The 21353-nt window shown below is 43.9% G+C and overlaps 1 protein-coding gene across 1 annotated transcript in view; it reads right to left on the bottom strand.

Moving 5' to 3' along the window:
* Positions 1-7697: 7697 nt before the first annotated feature.
* Positions 7698-21353, bottom strand: part of ACOT8 (acyl-CoA thioesterase 8) — a 30588-nt gene continuing 16932 nt past the window's right edge. Inside the window, exons 2-6 of the mRNA XM_085619381.1 lie at positions 17138-17274; positions 13116-13341; positions 12626-12783; positions 9541-9732; positions 7698-8399 (exon numbers count right to left, since the gene is read on the bottom strand). Coding sequence (XP_085475507.1) covers positions 8281-8399; positions 9541-9732; positions 12626-12783; positions 13116-13341; positions 17138-17274 — 832 coding nt within the window. The 3' untranslated portion in view covers positions 7698-8280. The remainder of the gene's footprint in view (positions 8400-9540; positions 9733-12625; positions 12784-13115; positions 13342-17137; positions 17275-21353) is intronic.

Below are 21353 nucleotides of genomic sequence, written 5' to 3'. Positions count from 1 at the left end.
TAGCTAGCACCACAGTGTATGGTAAGGCCTCCGGAGGCAAATTTATAGTAGGTAACCTAGGTGTAGAAATAGCCTCCCTAACATCAGCAGCTGCCCCTATAACAAATGGGAGATTGTTTGGAGGAATTGAAGAAGGCCCTGGTATCTCTAGACCCATCATGTCGGGATTTTCCAGTCTGGCGGATGTCTGCTGTACACAAATTACGACCAGTTGAGGTACTGTATTAGGGTTACCTTTCGCCATGGGTAACGTATTGTGTGGTACAGGATCGTTTACCCGCATGGGATGTGGTGCCGCCTTAATTAATCCTTGCATATGGGTGACCCTAGCTTCAATATTTAATAATTTCGCCATAATGGGTTCCACAAGGGTCATTAGTAATTTCTCCATTTTCCCCCAGAAACCCTCCCCCCGTTAGCAGGTCACTTATACTAGTAATAGGGGGAGTAACTAATGTATTGTTAATGACCTTTTTCCAATAGGTTTACTGGTAGTGTTACGTGGTTTGTGGGGTCCCTTTCCCTTTGTGTTAGTCAAGAGTGTCCCTTCCTTGGTGCAATGGTTTTGTTTCCTCTTCGCATTTTGCCCTCTAGTTGTCATACGTAGTGGGTCATTGTTAGTGGTCTGTTCGGATCCAGAAATTACGATTGGGCTTACAGGTAATGCTACTCCCACCTCAACTATAGGATTCTCATGTAAAGAATGTTCAGAGAGTTGGTCACTAGGGAAAATAACAGGGGACAAGGATAACCTAGGTTCCGCAGGTATGTGATCTAATTGTGCCAGCGGAAGGGAAATTGAATTATCCCCGGGTATTTGCGAAAAACGAACTTCATGAAGTCCAATAAAGGATTGAACTATTAATGACTCCTGTAAATTAGATGTAAAAAGCGATACATTATTGGCAGAAAGAGGGGGAAGCGTACCCGCTGGGAGAGAGAGACGCCTCTCAGTACTTGCGATGGCTGATGAAACCACCCGAATAGTTTTTTTCAGCATCCGGTCGATGGCTGTCAAACTGGGAAGAGGGGTGTTAACAGTGTTTAGGGGTTGCGGAACATTATGTACAAGAACAGACCTATGCTTGCCCATAATTTATAACAGCGATGCGATCATTAACACACAGGAACAAACAATAACGCCAGTACAGATCAAGCCCGGGAGTCACTTACTACAAGGAGTAATCACAAATGTTTCAAATGTCCGGCCCAGCGGAGTGGCCCTGCCCTGCCACGGCCTGGCCCGGACGGCCCGCCCTTTGCCCGGGCTTAGCCCGCGCGTGAGCCCGCGACGCGGGGTTTGGAGCTGAATTTAGAGCGCCTCCGGGCGCTGGAGGGGTGACACTGCTTCCGGGGTTGAGAATCCGGGGAGCCTGAGTAATGTAGTCCACTCTCGCCCTCCCTCCTCACTGCGGCCACGAAGGTCTCAAACGCGGCGGCGGGAGGGAGGAGACCGCAGGAGCAGCAACGATGGCGGCACACAGGGAAGACCTCACGGTGAGAACGGGTTCCAGCGGGGGCAGTTAGGGAGCCAAAGAAGTCACACCCGCTCCACCGGGTGTGGAGCTGAATTTAGAGCGCCTCCGGGCGCTGGAGGGGTGACACTGCTTCCGGGATTGAGAATCCGGGGAGCCTGGGTAATGTAGTCCACTCTCGCCCTCCCTCCTCACTGCGGCCACGAAGGTCTCAAAAGCGGCGGCAGGAGGGAGGAGACAGCAGGAGCAGCAACGATGGCGGCACACAGGGAAGACCTCACGGTGAGAACGGGTTCCAGCGGGGGCAGTTAGGGAGCCAAAGAAGTCATTCATCCCAATATGGCTTCAGAAGTCAATATAGTACAGAACCCGCCCTGATCACGGCAGCAGAAGAAATCAGGTTAACCATGGATAAAGGAGGGAGGGCTGCTCTAATCTTATTGGACCTATCCGTAGCCTTTGACATGGTTAACCACAATATCCTCATTGACCGTCTTGCAGCCTTAGGGATCGGAGATAGGGCCCTAAATCTCTTGTCCTCCTTTCTTTTAGATAGAGAGCAGTTTCTAGAAATTAATAGGTTTAGGGTTGAGGCATTGTCTCTCCCAAGTGGAGTTCCGCAGGGTACGTCTTTGAGCCCTACGCTATTCAATATCTACGAGTCACCGTTAGCTAGGCTCAGTAAGACTTTCAGCTTCTCTGTGGTCTCTTATGCCGATTACACACAGATTGTGGTGTCACTGACGGGCGACCGGGATACTACAGCTCTCAGATTTCGGGATTGCATGTGTACAGTGAGGAATTGGATGTCAGATAACTGTCTCAAGTTAAATACTGGGAAGATAGAGGTCCTTTTGTTCGGGAAACACAGGTTCTTTTGGTCACTAAGGTGGTGGCCTGCAGAGATGGGAGAACTCCCTTCACCAGTAGCAAAGGTAAACAAGCATTGGCATAGCCAATAGGTCTCGCTTCTGGGACCTTATAAGTATTTAGTTATGCAGCACAATATCCCTGGTGCAACAACATCAACTGTTGCATGGCTAAACACTTATAAGGTCCCAAAGGCTAGACCTATTGGCTATGGCAATGCTTGTGGTTTAAGTTGGCGGTATGCCAAATTTATGCACACATGAATGGTTCTAGGCTAGAGTGACTGGATTTTAAAAGCCAAAACCAGCGACATTTCGCAAAAATAGAAGAATGACTCGATTCAACAGTATCTGAGGGACACAGAATGATAGCGCTGATCCAATATAGAAACACAGGCCAAGCACTAAGGAAATAACTAACAGGTCCGTTTTTAAACCCAGTATCGTTGTTATTTAACTTGGTTTTTAATAAGAGCTGCTACTGAGTCCTGCTCTGCAACACATGAAATCGTGCCTCCAATCTTTTCAGTCGACCCTCACTGAAAACCGGGATCTAAGCCAAAATTGCCTAAATCTGCCAGGTCAGCTGGTGGAAAACCGGGACTGTGTCGGCATATCAGGGACAGGTGCTTTGTACGAAGTAGGCATGTGTAAGTAGTAATTAATGGCAGACAAAGTTCCATATGAAAAAAAGTTTACGGTGCTGCCACTAGATGGCGAGATTGCTCACTCGTCGGGAAAGGAAAAGAGCAAAGACACAGACGTAAAAGAACTTTCCAGACAGGCATCAGGTTGCCAACACGGTGTCTTCCCACTGAAAACCGGGATCTGAGCCAAAATGACCTAAATCTGCCGGGTCAGCTGGTGGAAAACCGGGACTGTGTCGGCATATCCAGGACGTCTGGTCACCCTATTCTAGGTGCTTCATACGAAGTAGGCATGTGTAAGTAGTAATTAATGGCAGGGAAAGTTCCATATGAAACAAGCATTGGCATAGCCAATAGGTCTCGCTTTTGGGGCTTATAAATATTTAGTTATGCAGCACAATATCCTTGGTGCAACAACATCAACTGTTGCATGGCTAAACACTTATAAGGTCCCAAAGGCGAGACCTATTGTCTATGCCAATGCTTGTTTTACTTGATTTTATATTGTGATTTTTTTCCTTTCAGCTTTGTTTTAATTTATCTTTAAAAAATGTCTCCCATGGACAAGCAGAGCCATCCAAAGCGTAATAAGATAGCTGTAAAATATTTATGAGCTTTGCTTTAATTAAAAACATCACTGCTTCGAAGGAAGACACTTATGTTCCTGGTTTCCGACATTTTGGTACTCGATTAAATGGTTAAAAAAAACAATGCTTCGGTCTCTGAAATTTGACATAAAAAGAGCTGGCACCTGCACTACAGGTGCAGTACAAAGTTGGGGCGTGGAGGGATTTTTTTAACGTCTTCGTTCAAACTAATTCCTTTGAGAAACCCCTTCATTTTCTGCAAACTGTTAAACGTGCATTTTTATGTTAACATAGTATTAAACAACACTCGGGCTCGTTGTCACAAGGCTGCGTAGCTAGGGCAAGAACCCCCTGTTCATCTAAGCTCTGTGATGAGAATTGATTTGTTCGGCTTATGAAAGACCCAACATAAAATGACACTAGCTATTTTAACCATTACACTCGGTTATATTTGTATCCTATTCTGATTTAAGACTCACCATCAGCTTGTATAAAATAGGCTATGTACGATTAATGCAGCTCTAATGATGTTATTGACACCAAGCAGATATGCTATAAATTGTGAGTATGAATACACTTTCGTAACAGTGGTCTTGTTTTCATTATAACAACCCTATTTAAAACAAGCAACAGAGCAGGAGGTGCGGCCGCAACTATGAAAGATTTATCGTGGCGGCCGGGACGAGGGTAGCAAAAAACGGAACAGGATCTGCGGCAATTATGAAAGAAGCACGGCACCGGAAACAAGCTCAACAAAGTAGTGTTTACTGAAGCCGTTATGGCACTTGTCACGTGACAATGTGTGAGGCAGTTCAAAATAAACATGGCAGGAGGGGTGACAGAAGCGGATGGCAAAATAATCAATGAGCTTCAAAAGTAACTGCAGACACAAAAGAACATGGAAGGGGGGAGGGGCGGTGAGTGCTAAAGCAACACAGGGAAGGCTGGCATATGGTGAGCACTTTTGCGGGCGCTTTGATGTTCTCAGTGGCCGCGCGGCTCACTAAGAACATAAAAGCGCCCGCGAAATGTACACGCAGGCTGCCAAATGGTGCGCGCGCCCGGCGCACATGCACTGTAGTTGGGGGCCTGAAAAGCACTCGTTTGCACTTCCAAATCCCCGTTTTCTATAGCTCTCGCCAGAGCAGCGCTAAAGCGCTGGCTCAGGCGAGACCTAAAAAAGTTTACGGTGCTGCCACTAGATGGCGAGATTGCTCACTCGTCGAGAATGGAAAAGAGCAAGGACACAGACGTAAAAGAACTTTCCAGACAGGCTTCAGGTTGCAAAAACGGTGTCTTCCTTAAAGATAACAAAGAACAGCAATTGTTTCTTGGAGTAGCGTTTGCTATACATGTACTTCCTCATCCTCTGCTCCACTCACCCGTTGGAGGAGTCATCTAACTATATTTAATGCTGTTTGGCGCATCGTGTGAGCCTACAGTGCTGTATTCACCACGTCTTCAAAGTGAAACTTCCTGTCCTAATATCAACAATCCTTGAATAGAATATCAAATGCAACTTATGTTCTTAAATACCAATGACCGTAACTGTCAGAAGGCTGGCATCCCGTGGAAAGTGTACTGTAATTAAGATATCGGCATTAAAAATCAGAACAAGCATTGGCCGCTGGGCCGTGAAAGTGACGCGGCCGCGAAAGTGAAAGTGATCGCGATGCACTTAATGACCCATGACGGAGGAAAGACAGATGGCGGCTGCACACGTGCACGTGCGTGTAACCACAACCTTGAGGCCAGCAAAAGCCTGTGGTAGCACTTTCAAAACCCACTTACTAAATGTCTCGCAGAGTAGCGCATGCGCTGACTCAGGCAAGACCTAAAAATCTAGGAGTCTTTTTTGACGACAAACTCTCTTTTGAAGGTCAAATTAATTCCATAACCTCCTCTTGCTTTCTAACCTTAAAGATCCTCCAGAAAATCTTACCTTTCATCCCTTTAGAGCTTTGAAAAGCTGTCATCTCCGCCATAATCCTATCGAAATTTGACTATTGTAGTACTTGGTTTTTGAACATTCGGATTTAAAGTCTCAATAAACTGCAGGTTCTGCAAAACACAGCCCCTCGTCTGCTCCTGGCAATTCCGAAATTTCAATCAGTCTCGCATCTCTTACCACAACTGCACTGGCTCCCCATGAAAAAGCAAATTCATTTTAAGCCTCTCTGCATTGCCTGTAAGGCACAACAATGCCTGGGCCACGACTTCCTTAAGAATACATTTCACAGATATGCCCCCCGCAACTCAGATCTTCTTTGACCCTCAATCTCATCATCCCCAAAGTTAAAACAGACCGTTGAGGGGGGAGGGGGGGGGGGGGGGGGGAAGGAGTTTCATAGTTGGTACTGCCAGGATCTGGAATGCTCTTCCAATTTCTCTTAAAACTAAAACCAATGTTTTGTCATTTTGCAAATATTTTAAAACACGGCTGTTCAACAACTAAGGCTCCGTCTTTGTCTTCACCTCTCAGTCCAGACTCTCAGGCACCTAGACACCTTTGGGTAGTAATGCGCAGTACAAATTTTCATTTTATTTCCTGTACCCTATAGGACTTCTTTTCAAAGAGTATCAAAGCTATATTTAAGAAGTACAACTCTCTAGGTCAGAATTGGATAAGATCGCCCGGCCCAGTGTGGGACTATCCTGACTCACCATGGTCTTAGAAAAGGCAGTCTGCATTCAGTTGCAATCAAGATCTTGAAGAACCATACCAAGTTTTCACCCGAGGCATGGGACAGCAAGATGGCTTTGGGAAGAGTTATTGGACTTTGCAGATGAGGGAAAATCACATGGTGATTATGATATATTTGTTAGAAATCTTCAACGCTGTCACCCACTTGCTCTTTTGGAGACAGTGCCAGCATGTCTGAATTGACACCAAAGTGTTTGCCTCATTTCTGAAAGGCCGTCCCTAAAGAGTTCAGTTTGGATCTTTTCATAGTGACAGAAAGTTGACTGCGCTGTCATCAGAAGTCTTTGATTTGAGCATTTTTATTCAATATCTATCTTAGGCCATGATTTGATTTGATTCACAAAGAAGGTCTCAGAGTTCCCTCTCACAAGGACTATACTCCGTTCCATCTGCAGGTGTTGGACCCGTCTGATGGTTTTTTTTTGTGCTAAACTTAACTGCAGCCTGACAAAGACTGTGCAGTGGATGGAAATTGATGGTTTTAAATAGAACACAAAAAAATAGAGATGATGCTCTTGTGCCCGAACCATCACCAACCATCTACTTCTCTGTTCTACCCCTCTGTCCACATTACAGATCCTGTTAAGTATTCAGACACAGTAAGAAATCTGGGGGTGCATTGCAATTCGTACATGACATTAGGTCAGTGCTTAATTTGAGCCGGTGGTATCCAGTGTTCGGCACCGGCACTTAATTGTCAACATAGGCGCTCGTAACAGTCTGCCACAAGGTTGCGCTATCTGGTTAATTTAGAGCTGACCACAATAGTTAAATATTATTTCAATATACATTAAAAATGACTATTACCTGTCGCCCAAGCCAATTTTATAGCTTTGGGGGCCTGGAACAGTCTGAACTATCACACTTTTAGGTATGTGATGGTTAGTAGTTGTGTTGGTACTATCCCTGGCAGCATGGCAGTGGCAATGTGTGGTGCAAGCTGCAGTGACCTCCTGACGAGAGCCCTGGCACTTATTTATTTTTTACAAATTAATCACTGCATCAGGTCCCCGTGAACTGTGGCAGATGTGCAGCTCCTCGCTGTCTCTCAAGTGATCTCACCCACTGGTTGTTGGGGCCCTCATCAATGACAAACTTGAAATACAGAAATGCCCTTTAGGGAGGTCTTCCCAAATATCAACAGGTTTGGCTTCTATGCGTTCAGATTATTGTTGGTATACACAACGAAGACAGAGTTTCCCACTGTTTACCGCTAAAGGTGAAAGTGACGAGTGAAGAGGTAATAATCCAAAAGGGATTAAAGTAATACGTGTCCAGAAACCAGTGTTGGAAGATTTAGAACAAAAAGGGAGAAGCAGAGTAGGAAGAAGTCTTGTGATGAGGGTAGTTACTTCACTGGTCTCATTTAAGACCTGAGCTTTAACTAAGGCATACATTTTACAGAACCATAGTAGTTAGAAAGTAAACATTTAATAAGAAGTAGTTCATATCAAAGCATATAAAGCATATGAACATAAAAAAGCACTCTAGCAGTTTATTCGAATACACTGAGAGCAATAGAGACTTAAAAAGAACAGCAGAAATCAAATAAAGTTATGGATTCTCCCACCTGCAAAATAAATCCTCTAACATATCTTAAGTGCAATGCTGTATGCAGAACAGGATACAGCTTGTTGTAAACAAATACACAATGGCAGCCTAGCAAATAGCATCATCCATAGGACATAGCCATGTAAGCTCGCCCTCGAGCCACAGATATGCCTCGGCAGAAAAGGATTCCAATCTGATCAGTTGCTTTCTGCGGTGGTTGCTTTCCTACATGTGTAGTACAGATGTTTATATCCACCTCACCATTTTCACAAAAAATGACATGATGTAGTAAAGAGAATCAGAAGGCCAAGATTGCAAAGCTAGTTCAGGATTTCTGTTACATTAGATAAGCTGCAACTTAAGGTAAGGCACCTCTGAGTTCACAGAACATAATGCATGCCCACGTATTTGCCGCGGCTACTGTTCGGCTCTTGTTTTTCTTCTTCTTCAAAGCTTAGGCTTTGGCTGTTGGTGCCTCACTCGGAACACTCCCTCCTGTGCGCAAGAGACAGCGAGGACGCCGTCCCTACGCCAAAGGCGTCCTTGCACCAGCCCCCGGCTCGCCCCTGTAAAACAGAATAGAAGTGTTCAAAGGCATGCCTTCCAGACTCAAAATACTACCACAGCCATCACTGTGATCTCCCACCCACTCACACCATGACATTGAAGCCTTCGATTGAGCCCCTAGTTATAATTCCCACCCCTCCCCTTCTTTTCCCCTTAAAAGAGCCAACACCTCAACACACTATCACCAGACTGCACTGAGAAGGCACAGAGAGAGAATGATGCACAGGACCTGAGTGGGTAAGGGATGAGCATAGAAGGGTGAGAGTGGATTCGGATGGACTAAGCGGGACAGAGATCACGAGCAGGGTGGAAGATGGTGGGAGAGGTGTAAGAAGCACCTGGAGAACAGACATGGATGAGGCAAGCTCCCATTTCTCTATGGGAGCTTGTGCTACGGCCGGTTTCCGACAGCCATGCAAGCGGCCAAGGGGAAATGGTAGTTTGCGACCATACCATGCGCGTTCGCATCATAATTGCGGTTTCGGACCGCCGACCCGAGGTTGGTCGGTTTCAATTCCTCATCCACATCCTAATCGGCCCCTAGGGGTTCTATACGTCTCTGCTCCTTATCTGTAAAGTGCTCTGATACCCGTGAGGGTCATGTTCGCGCTATTTAAAACTTTTCAAATAAATAACTAAGAGAGAGGGAGCGGCGAATATGGGCATCATGTGCAGAAGGGGAGGATGCACAGATAGCCAATGAGTTACAGAACTATAATGAGGACAAAAAGGCTAGTGTCTTGGAGTACTGAGAAGGAAGAAACCGACCACACACAGGAAACAGTTCCAGTAAGGGCGAGGGAAACAACACAGGATGGTACAGAGACAGGAAGTAGAGATGGAGGGTGAAACATGGACAAAGGGCGCGGGGAAAGAGGGGAAGAAGTTAATAAGAGCTGTATACTATAACATACGTAACTAGGTGTTAGTCCCCCTGTTGCCCACTTTTTTAGGTATATTCAGCAATTATTGCAAAACCAATCTTGTGGCAACCGAATTTCATACATGCAATAGGAAGTCACTGGATAAGGGTTGATGAATTGGACCTAGATCCTCCTGGTAGACTAGTACCCAGCCATCTCACCCCTGTTGCCATAGCCCTTGACTCTTCACACCCACAGTTCTAGTGCATGTACTGACCTGCCCATGGACTCTCGCACTCATACAGCATCCAGTCATCCGAGCGGAATGATGCGTGGAACCACATGGAGTGGTCCAAGGAGGCCATAAACCTCATGGAGTGTTTGAGGTGGGGCAGGAGGGCCGTGCCAAGGAAGGAGTAATCGGAAATGTAGGCAGCAACACAGCAGTGCAGCTTCATATCACTTGGTCCTGAAACAAGAGCATAAGACATCATGTGTCCATTAGCATTCTTCCATAGGGGGCAGTGCACACAAATGTGAGAAAGGAGACATTAGGACCCCCTCCCCCCAGTAACAATGCACATCATAACTGGAACATCCAGGCATGGATTCCAAGCAGAGCTTTAGGATCCCATCAGTATGCACTATTTCAGATTAGCAGATGACTTTGGGTCATTAGGGACACTATTTTCCAGTCTTGAGTGTCTCTTTAATAGCTTTTGCTACATTCTGGGTATTGTGTTCCTAGTTTGCGTCAACGGGACCAATAACACAACTGAAAAATATGATTTGAAAAAGTGAAAGATCAAGACTGGAACATTGGGTCCCTACTGAGATGGGGAGTCACCTAGTAAGGTTCGCATTATCACACCAGTTCCCTATAAATCTGGTGAGCGCTGTTTCGTGCGACAAGATTGCTGTGCTGCAATCCTTTTCAGTTCTGTGGGACTTCTGCAATAGGCAATTTGCCAGTGATGAACTCTTCCCGGCATTGCCCATTCAATTACACTGGTCTAGATATGTGCGAGGTTCTGCTCTTCGGGTCTCAAGAGCTACTAGGTTCAGTTCTGAGGCCGAGGTTTGTGCCTTCAGGGTAGGAGCCTCTTCTCATCAATGTCTCATAACCCGATTGGCCTCCAGCAGAAGGAGATTCAGCCCAGGGGTTCCAACTCAGTGTAACAAGAGCTTGGTAGTAACAAGATTGGTAGTAATTATTTAAATCAATTGTGTGTTTTATTCAAGGAGGAATTTAGTTAGGGTTCAGAGATCAACAATAATAAAGTATGCTTTTATTGCATAACTACCCGTAGACTTCTAAGAACTTCAATAACTCACAGTACCGTTATTCAAGTTAACACTACTTCAATAACAGGCTTCAGAAGAATGATAGAGATGAGTGGACCATCCAGGATTGTACACTTGACATTCCTGTTACACAAGGGTCTCTGCAACACAAACATTACTCTTGTTTTTTTGCCCCCAGACCTGTCTACAAGATATCGTGATCTACCTTCAGCAGAACCTAAACCTAAAAGCCTGCTTTCTCACATATAATACACATAGTTCCCACTCAAGTTGTGCTATCCTGCGTTCTCTAGACATATGTTTCATTTTTAGTCGTTATTGAAGTTTGGAGATTTTTCTTGGATGCTAGGCCCTGTACGCACACCTTTTCTTCTCACCCCCCAAAATATCAGATACATCAAACTCGCATCAAACACATTTTGGGGGGGGGGAAATAGAGTTATATTCTTGCAACTGATTTATTAAAACTTAAAAGCAATATCTAGTCAAATATCAAAATAATTAATAAACATACGCCTAATTAAATTGGAGTTCTTAGGTTTAAAGTCCATGCTATGGCAATCTTATATGCTCATTTTCCGTTTGTAAATTGATAGAAGAAATTTCTTGTAAGGAAAAGACGTGTTTGATTACGATTTCATTTTGAATCAATTTTCACCTCATGGACAGGAAGCTCCTTGCTAAGGCACTCACCAACATGTATTTAGTATAATTTACAATAGTTATTGTCAGTATACATATCAGTAAACCCTCATGGTACTAATTGCCTATTTTAATACAGGCCTTGGAAGCCATCTCGTCTTCTATTGAACGTGCAGGGTTTAAATCTAAATGCAATAAGATCAAGCCTCCAATACAAACATTTGCTTAGGGACTAAATAGTATTTTCTTCAAAATCCTCAGGGTGCTTTGTTTCCTGATGACACTGTTGTGGTTTCAACAAGTTACAAGTAGGTTTTCTGTGCAGTTTTAAGAAAAGTTAATGGTTTCCTAAGTTTATTATGTTTGTTTTCAAGAATGTGCCCTGTCCTACACACTGCAAATGGCTATTTGCCAAACACTCAATCTTAAAATACTTATTGGTTAAGGTCCAAATCATCAACAAGATTGATTTTAAGGATGAATAATGCACTTTTTCAAGGGCTCGCTGTAGCTCACAATAGGCCACACATCATCTTTTGGACTTCAGCCAACCTGGCGTTTTACTCAACATTTTGGCTTTTGTGCTTTACCGTTTCCCATTGGAAGGCTAGGCGTACATCACCCAGCATGCAGAGTGTGCTAAGCTAGAAACCCAGACGTGGCCGAAGGGGTTCCAAATGACATGGGGCCACTTAGCAGCTATGCTCCACTATACAGCAAATGATAACTGTAATGAGCTTGGAGTGTCTTCACTCAGAATTGACGAAATCTTGTGAATTTGTTTCACAAAAGTTTGTGAAAGTTAATGCGAAATGAGTTTTGCATGAGATATTCACGAGGGCATGCACCTCACAAAAAGTCACACTTGACACTGGCAGGAGACTCGTAGAAAATGTCTCACACCAACACATTTTTGCTCAAACAAATCCTGTGCGAGTAAAAACATTAGGAAAATTGCATAATATGAAATGTAAATTTAGTAAATTTCCGTAACACAAATACATAGACACCCATCATACCCAGCATGGGTGACCGCACTCTGGTGCAACAGTGCCAGTTCACAAATAAACATAATGACCTCTCCAAAGGGGAGAGGATGTGGCCTAAGGGCTAGCGGTCGACCTCGAAGCTGGAGAACCGGCACGGATGCTCAACATCCTGTGGTTCTGGGCAAATCACTTAATCCCCCTGTGCCTAACAAAAATGAATGCGTCCATTGTAACGATACTGATGCTCATGTAAAGCGCTCGGATACCTTAGGGTTGAGCTTGCGCTATATAAAACTCCCCAAAAAAAGAAAGAACATTAGTAAGGGGTTAGCCTAACCATCATTGCTGGCTGCATGATATATCGGCTTTTCAGTCACAGAAGGGAGGATTGCCAAAAGAGGCAAGGAAAAAACTGAAAGACATTACCTATATACCCTCTGGCTCGGACCCAGAATAGCTGCTTAGGGTCCTGCGGCTGGCGGTTAAAAAGGTCCGGTGGGTTCACTGGTTTGATCTCAATGGGCACCTCCTGTGCCAAAATCTTGTTCAGCCCCTGGCGGTACCTCTCCACCAAGTTGGGGTCCCTACAAAAGCGTAAACAGTAAGGTGAAGAAAAAACTGTTAATTCAGTGGCCAGTAAACAAGTGAAGAATGAAGTGAGGGCCTTAGGGGTGAACCATAAAGGAAAAGGGAATACCACTCAATAGTCAATTTAGGCCCTTGAGTCCGACTAACAAATTCTCATGAGCACCTTGGAGTGTGTTTCAGACACTATGAGGGATATGATGGGAAACACTGCCCAGGTGGCGGGGGGGGGACAGGAGAGAGAGAGAGAGAGAGAGAGAGAGAAGTAGAGTGAGTGAGTGAGTGAGTGGGTGTGTGAGTGAGTGAGTACTTTGTCAGTACTATTGCTCACCGTAGATACTTTTCAATAAGTTCCTCGCGAGTCATAAGCTGTTCTGGAGGTGGCACGGTGGGCATGGTAAATTGGTGCTGCAAGGGGCTCGCCTGCATCTTCTGAAAGGAGGCCTGGCAGATGAGAATGGGCTGCCCATGTTGAATCGCACGGACTGAGCGTACACAGAAGCTCCTCCCATTTCGTGTTCGATCCACCTGATAGAGGACTGGAACCTTTGGATCACCTGAAAACCAAGCACATCGTTTATTATAATAGTGTGTTTCTGATATTTAGCACTGGGGTGCGGTCATGGTGTCTGCTTCAAAATAAAATGTCCGTCTGATGCATTGCTATGGGATAAGGTTAGAGTCAGTTGCCCTGCAGGATAAGGGGATACTGTCAGTTGCCTTTGTGCACTAATTGGCGAGTTTGTCTGCTGGATATTCACCTGAAGGATCTGGTTAGCGTTTGTTGCCTGGCTGTAGCATATGATGTTAGGGTTGAATACCACACTTTTAGATGTCCTGTCAGTGATGTATGTCGAGCTATGTGTTTGATGCCTAATGGAAAAATATGGTGGTAGAGTCAAATGCCCTCCTGCAAGATGTGATTGGTGTCTGTGGCAGGATATGGTGTTAGTGGTGGATATGGTGGATGTATGACGTTACAACGCATACATTTACATCGTGGTACACTACATCGCGGTTTTGACAACGCAAGTCGTTACAACGACTTGCGCTAGATGGCGCTCTAGGACAAGGAATAGGACTTAGGAGTAGTATAATTTACTATTCCAACTCCAGTCTACGTTCAGTAGGGAAGGTGTTGGATAGTAAATTATACTATTCCTTGTCCTAGAGCGCCATCTAGCGCAAGTCGTTGTAACGACTTGCGTTGTAAAAACCGCGATGTAATGGCATCGCGATGTAATCCCCGCGTTGTAAACAATGTTTCCCGGATATGGTTACTGTTTAGTACCTAGATGCACAATATCGTTCTCTAGCTGTTTTCCTTTTATGGCAGTGGGCCAGGTAGGTGCACCACAGTGCAACTCCCACATGCAGATGTAGCCAGACCCACAGGAAAGTCCTCTTCCAGCAGATCTTTCAGGGAATCGAACACATTTTAATAATAATAAGAACAAAACTGGAGTTTTCTGTGAGAAATAAAGTTAAACAACATAAATTACCAAAAGTTACATGAAGAAAACATTCTGGAAATTAAATTACATTATTACATAGTTCAGCCCTGGAAAGAGGTATGCTTTCTGTGGACTGGTGTCAAAGTTAATGCATGTGGATTGTACAGCAATATCCAGATTAAATGAAACTTGTTTACAATAAACAATAAGTAGTCTACCTGGAGACGGTTAAGGTGGCAGATAGAGCAAGAGTTGAATATGTCACAATTGTGAACATATCAATAACATAGAATGACGACAAAATGTTTTACTACACTCTACTGTTACCAAGCATGAACAGGTAACCAGATATTCCATCAGCATGATACTTTTTCCGTCCAATTAGCACAATACATGTATGTTTGTGTGTGATAATATACATTTTACACAGTGGCGGTTGCTACTGCGCAGTTTAGCTAGGTCACACTTTCTATAGGAAGAGCATTTTTTGTGTTTTGCTAATAAATGTGGCACCATTTAATGACTCATTAGCAAACTTTCCCAAAAAATGTTTCTTTACCTCAGCTCCTTCATGGGAAGGTTTATGCTGATCCATCAAATGGGGACCAAGAAAATAGGGCACCCCAAAACTCTATTTCTTTATGTTAATTTCTATAGGAAGCATCTGTTATTGATACAGAAAAAAGGCTGACTGGAATTACATCAAACTTGGCAAAAAATGTCAAACTTATCTCAGAAAGCATGTTTTTTTTTTGATTTGGTGCAAATTCATTCAGTTGTTTGAGAAATTTGCTATTAAAGATATCCTTTGTTCATGAAGGGGATAAAAAAAGAAATAGATTTGGCCTGTACCTGCAGTACCAAATATCTTTTTTTCCAAAAAAGGGCCCAATCATTGGCAAAGAGAGCTTTTTCTCCTGCTAGCCTTTTTGGTAGCACGGGACTGGTACCGGTCTAATGCAATCTGATTGGCCAGCCATAATCTGGAAGAAAATACTGTGGCAGCCAATAAAGGACTCGGACCCAAACACCTAGGAAAAAATGTTAAAAAGATCACAAGGGAGCAGGGAATCAGGATAGGGACTTGTTGGGCAGAACCCAGAGCGACTCAACCGGAACTGAAAGAGTTTTTTTCAGGCTGCTTGTACCACAGTATCCCTGCAGGAGCCACCACACAAGCTTCACCCCTACGGTAGTACGGTACTATGCAAGTTTCATTGGGTGAGGTTTGCATGATGCCACACTACAGTAGTGATGAAGCTTGTGATGCTGCTACTGCTGCAGTTCCATAGAGCCCACGAAATAAAAAATAAAAAAATTAAACCAACTGTGGGTTGGTGCCCGCAGGATGTTGGGTGCAGTAGGCGTTCACCACCACCAGCAGGGTTGATCGCAGGGCCTGGCCAGAGGACAGTTCCGGGGCAACCCAATGCTATGCATGGCTAAAGGTCATGGTAGCAGAGGGTTGGTTGTTGGTGTGCAGTTGGCTGTCTCCCTAGGCTAGAGGCCAGTCCCTGCAGTCAACCTCCCCTCTGTGCCCGGTCAAACGCGCAGGCCCTCCGGCCAAGCCCACACTGCACAGAAGTTGACTGAATATGATCAAAAAACACCCAGAAATTCACAGACAAAAAGCTAAGTTTAAAGAGACGTTATAGTTAGATATGGTAATAAGATCTTAGCTTACGTTAAAAAAAAACCTAGAAATTCACTGAAAAAACAAAGGTTAAAGTGACATTATAGTTAGGAGTTGAAGTTAGATAAAAACCATGATTAAAACAAACAAACAAAAAAAAAACCACTGAAATTCACCAATTACAGTTTACTGAGCTAACTATAACTTGCGCCCACGCCATGCACTGCTTAGGACTACACATATTACATCACTCATGACATTTTAAATTAAATCATCGATAGCATACCTGAAGACATCTCAGATGACATCATTGATACAATAATTGTGACACCGCACAGTAGGGTTTGTGGACGTGATACAATAATTGTGACACCGCACAGTAGGGTTTGTGGACGAGAAGTAATTGAACACGCTATACCTATGGACAATTTTCTATTCCCTTTAGTGGAATAAACCCCTTTAAGACTTCCCATGGCCAGCAATTTTAAGTCAAGAGGTTGACAGGGAATCTTTTGCCACTGAAAAGACACCTTCTGTGTAAAATACACTACACACATTCCGGAGAAGGGCATAATAGCGAACCACTTTAGAGCATTGCTTACAATACCAATATGGCCCTAAACAACCTAGCATACTACCCGTGGTTGGCGGAAAACAAGTAGTTAGTACTTCAACTATTATTGCTATAAATCCACCTACTGCGTCTAGTGGTATCACCCGTCATATGTTGAGAGGAATCTCATGCAACTGCCTATGTTGTTTCAGTACTGTGGAATTAGTGACGAACAATGGAATATATATTTCAGCAGATGACATTTCAGGCTGGAGTGATCATATGCCCAACAAATGGGTTGACTGGGATTTACTGTCGCAACACAGATCTATCTCCATGGGTTTCAGGGAAACCAGATGGGCAATAGAAGATTGAAAAGGTATTGTCCAAATAATGCAAATGTTGTACTTTGTTACCCACAAACATGGATGGTCACAATACATTTGGTGGCCTGCTACATATCTAACTAGCACTGCTGCCACCACCAGTGGAGCAACCGAAACTATTTAACAACTCAGAATATTGCATATGCCTTCATATAGCAAGATAAGCAAGAGAGCATAGAAACTCCAATATACCACTTAACCATAGTACTTTAAAAAACGTAAACACATAGTGTATATCTTATTTGGTTGTGCACAACTGAACCAACTTGCAGTGCACTGTACTCCAACGCAATCACTATCATATATCATAACATGCCACATTCTTACCTGCTCTCACAAAGTAACAGTGCAGCGAGTGTGCGTGCAATTCCTCCTCAACAGACTTTGCAGCTGCAACCAGAGCCTGGCCCACAATTTGTCCTCCAAATAACCGCTGGGTGATAGGCACCCAATGATGTGTTCCCCTATGAAGAGAAGAAGATGCTGATCAACACAGGCACCAGTTTAAAAAGCAAAATGAATTGCTCGCAGAAGCACTTCCGCATGGGACAGACAATCACATTAACAAGGGTGAAGGTGGGTTTGTATTCCTAGTACAGATTTCCTATAGAAAAGTCATACATTCAAGTGAACCAGTCCCAAATATATAAAAAAAGAAAAACACTTCCATATTTCTTGACAGATGGTTGTCAGATAGGCATCAAGCAGCCACAACAAAGACCCTGCCAGATGACATACACTGTAGAAATGTGTCAGTCTGTCAGTAAGTGAAAATGATCAGCGCTCCAATAAATGAGTTGGAAGAGCTAAGACAATGACCAGCAGGTAACTATAGAACTATATAAATTAAAGCGTGGTTGCCTTTGTTTGGAGTCGGAGCACCAATGTAGTCTGATAGAAAATCTCAATCATAATTTAGAGCTCTTCTTTATAATTAGGCTGTCCGGAAATCGGTTAAAACCGATTATGAACGACAGTACCCTACCGGCTGAAAATGAGTTGACCCGGTTTAAACCGGCTTTCACTGATTTTACGGGCATGCAGTCTTACACTCCGGAGCAGTGAGGACCCAAGTGCCCCCCGCCCTCCCTCAAACTCAATGGCCCTGGGAGAGACTGGATTGGGGACCAGCCCGAATTCCCCGTGTGCAACCTCCCATCTCCTTGCCAACAAAAATAAACACAGGCCAGCCTGAGGTGTAAGCAGTCTACCTTTTGCGTCATCATGCTCCGTAAATCAGCAGCAGTTCTTCTCCAGTCCAGTAAAATGATATGTGTGAGTATCTGGATTTGGCGCCACCTCTTGGTCCCCGCCCACTACGTAATTATATCTCCCTCCTCTGACTTCGACGGAAGGACGGGCGCTGGGACTCCTCGGAGGGGCTAGGCCCGGTCAGCCAATCAGAAGTTACAGCAGCCCTACTCTGGCCCTCCCTTCCAAGCAGTTTAAAGGCCAGTGTCTCGTTTTTTCCACACCTCCTGAGCATTGCTGCGTCATCCATTCCGAGACGTAAGATAGCTCAGCGGGTTTGTCAATCAAGTGCTGAAATCTGCCTAAAGTCTGGTGGGGCTGACTCGTCCATCCATCGTTTGAAGGTTGGTAAAAGCAGTACCATTGCTTTTGTTATGAGTGATGCATATTAGTTAGTAAGATGAAAACACACAACACTGTAGGAGTAAATACTGGATGTACCAAAATATTTTGTAGGTTCTGCAGTCTCACCACCAGGCAATCAGCAGGCAGCGCGGGATTGTAAAGCAGCTCAGTGAGCTAGTGCACCTGCCGCGTTGATGTGAGTTCGAGCCCCAGTGACTTAAATCTCTACTGGGATCAAGTAGATGAGTCAGACACATGTAAGTTTTGTTAGCTCAATACTAGCTTTTGATGGTTTAAAAATTCTACAGTACAATTCTTTATTTCCAGATGTGGTTTTGTTGAAAGCTTACTTACTTTTGAGTAGTCTGCTCTTACATTTGTCCCCTTGAGCTGTATACAGGTGGGCAACGCAACGCCCATTGTGCTGAAAGGGCTTCAGCAACCCCCCGTCGTGTGTGTCAGCCCGGGGTGAGACAGCTTCCCCGGACACACACACAGCTGCACCCGAGCACTTCACAGATCTTTAAAAGACCATCTAATTGTTAAGAAGGCTTTTTTGTGTTTTCACGCCTTCTTAGAGCCCCTGCATCTCAACTCTGCCGATTGCTTTAAGAATTAGCCCCCCCCGAATATTTTTCTTAGCCCCCCACGAAATTTGGCTCTAGTTGCGCCTGGCTGTATATAATAGTTGCTTGTCGTGTGTTTCTGTACCGTATTTCTTTTTTTGGGCAGTTTTATATGCGCGAACTTGACCCGGAGGCTTTAGAGTGCTTTCCATGAGTACCAGTTACATTACAGACAGGACAGATTAATTTTGTGTAGGCACAGTGAGATTAAGTGATTTGCCCAGAATCACAGGATGTTGAGCCGCTGCTGAGATTCAAACCCGGTTCCCCAGTCCAGTTTCAATGTAGGCAGCTCTGGCCTTTACAGTTTCTTCACGCTCACAATGAAAACAATGTTGATGTAAACACACGAGGACTTCCTTACAGAGAGGAACGGGGAGACTTCTTGACATGTCTGTGCAACTGGAGTCCCGGTGAGTGTTCTCCATACACAGACTGGCTCGTGAATATCTTTGCCTTAGTCCCACAAGGTTTTCAAGTCACCCTCCCGACACACTTAACATGCTGCCTACTCTTTCTTACCTTTATGTCTCTAAGATTAAGGGTATTGCTCAGAAATCTGTCATAAAGGAAGGTCTTGCAAAGGTATGTTAGCAGGGATAACTTGGCCTTTCATGCTTCTGATAAACTGTGTGTTCTTGAGTTCAGTGTCTCCAAGGACCACGTCCTCTACAAACAGCTTAATTTGAAGAGGTGTTGGCCTTTTATATAATTCACAAAAACAACTGTTACCAGGAAATCTTGAAAATCCTAATGAATAAATGGCGCAGGCGTTCCTATGCACGAGTGATATTTTTTCTGTTCTGGGAGGATGTTTTTCTCTTCATTAATTGCTATTTTCTGTGTACAGTTCTCTTTTACTTCCCAGGTAGTTTCCTTTTCTTGTGACCGTTTTCTTATACTTCTCAAGCAGGCCCCTTTATTTGTGTATACAGCTGATTTTTTTAACTTCCGGGGTATGTCTCCTTATTTCTACGCCGTCACTCTTTTACTGCCATAGGCAGGTCAGTTTATCCTGCATAAAGCTGTTCTATTACTTCAGTTATGTCCCCTAGGCAGACCCCATTACTGCTGTGAATCTCTTTTTTACTTCACAAGTAGGACCCCTCTTGCCTTTCTGCATGTTTTTTTTTCTAGGTCCACTTATTTCTGTGCGCATGTCTCATTTCCCAGTAGGTCAGCACAATACCACTACATACATTCAGTTGGGTGACTGCATCATTATGTGCAGTGCTGAGATACAGTAAAAATCTACAAAGCGCTTTATAAAAACATATGTTCTTATGCTGAAGATTTGTAAGCCCACACTTATATTGTTACAAGCAAAGATATACGTTTCAGAAAGTGATTTGCTTTTGGAAAAAAGTTCAGGACATGCGGAAGATGTCGCTTGAAACTTTGTGTCCTGCTGCAGTACTGAAAATTATACAGACTTCACAATATGGTACTATAGCATAAGGTGTTTGTGACTTCTAAACCATTAGCACTCCGCATACTTGGTTTTTTCAGCCTCTATTTATTTTGAAAGTAAAACAACACGTCCCATAATGGTGTTGCCAATTCTGACAACAAGTGTCCTTCATGACAAAAGACCACAGAGTGGCAAACCGAGTCACAAAGTAGTTGTGACCTACATCAGGAGGTTTTACACACATTAGCAGCACATATGTAAAGCCCAGCTATAAACACAAAACCATCGACTAAAGAACACTTAACTTCTCTAGCATCAAAAATCAGAATTGGCTGAGCTGCCTACACCTTACTTGTAGTGATTTGAGATCTTTGGCAGCACATCTAAAATGTACCAATGTTGACTGTATACTGTCGGCCAAGATCCCTAATGCCGGATTTAGAACTTTTCAAAAAATTGTGCAATCCTAGGTACATCACTTTTGTTCCACACGTTCTAGATTGTAAATTTAGGAAATTAAAATAAGTGAAACCAATTGTACAATGATGTTTATTATTTTCGTAATTATATCTTCCCACCCACCTCCCCATTACATCCTGGCTTAGGTACTCTGGTAAAAACCAGGGACCAGACTCACTGTAGATCTTTGTTCAAGGTATGTCTTCTGTGTGTCTAATGAAAAAGAACAAAGATGCAGTAAATGAGCTAAGTCAAGTGGGTGAGGTCTTTCACACTGGCAAGAGAAAATGCTTCTACAAAGGGCAGTGAGGAAGGAAGGCCTGAGTCCTCCAGCTTCTCATAAGAGCTTTTTTTCTTTTGATATTTGTAGTTTTGGGTCTCGCTCAGCATGTCCGGAGCTGGGAAACGGCGAAGCATTTGCACAAAAAGTTATCTTTGTACTGAGAGGATG

Source organism: Triturus cristatus, chromosome 7 (genome assembly GCF_964204655.1).
Source record: "Triturus cristatus chromosome 7, aTriCri1.1, whole genome shotgun sequence".
NCBI lineage: Eukaryota > Metazoa > Chordata > Amphibia > Caudata > Salamandridae > Triturus > Triturus cristatus.
The sequence above is the reverse complement of the archived record's forward strand: the minus strand, read 5'-3'. Positions and strand labels throughout refer to the sequence as shown.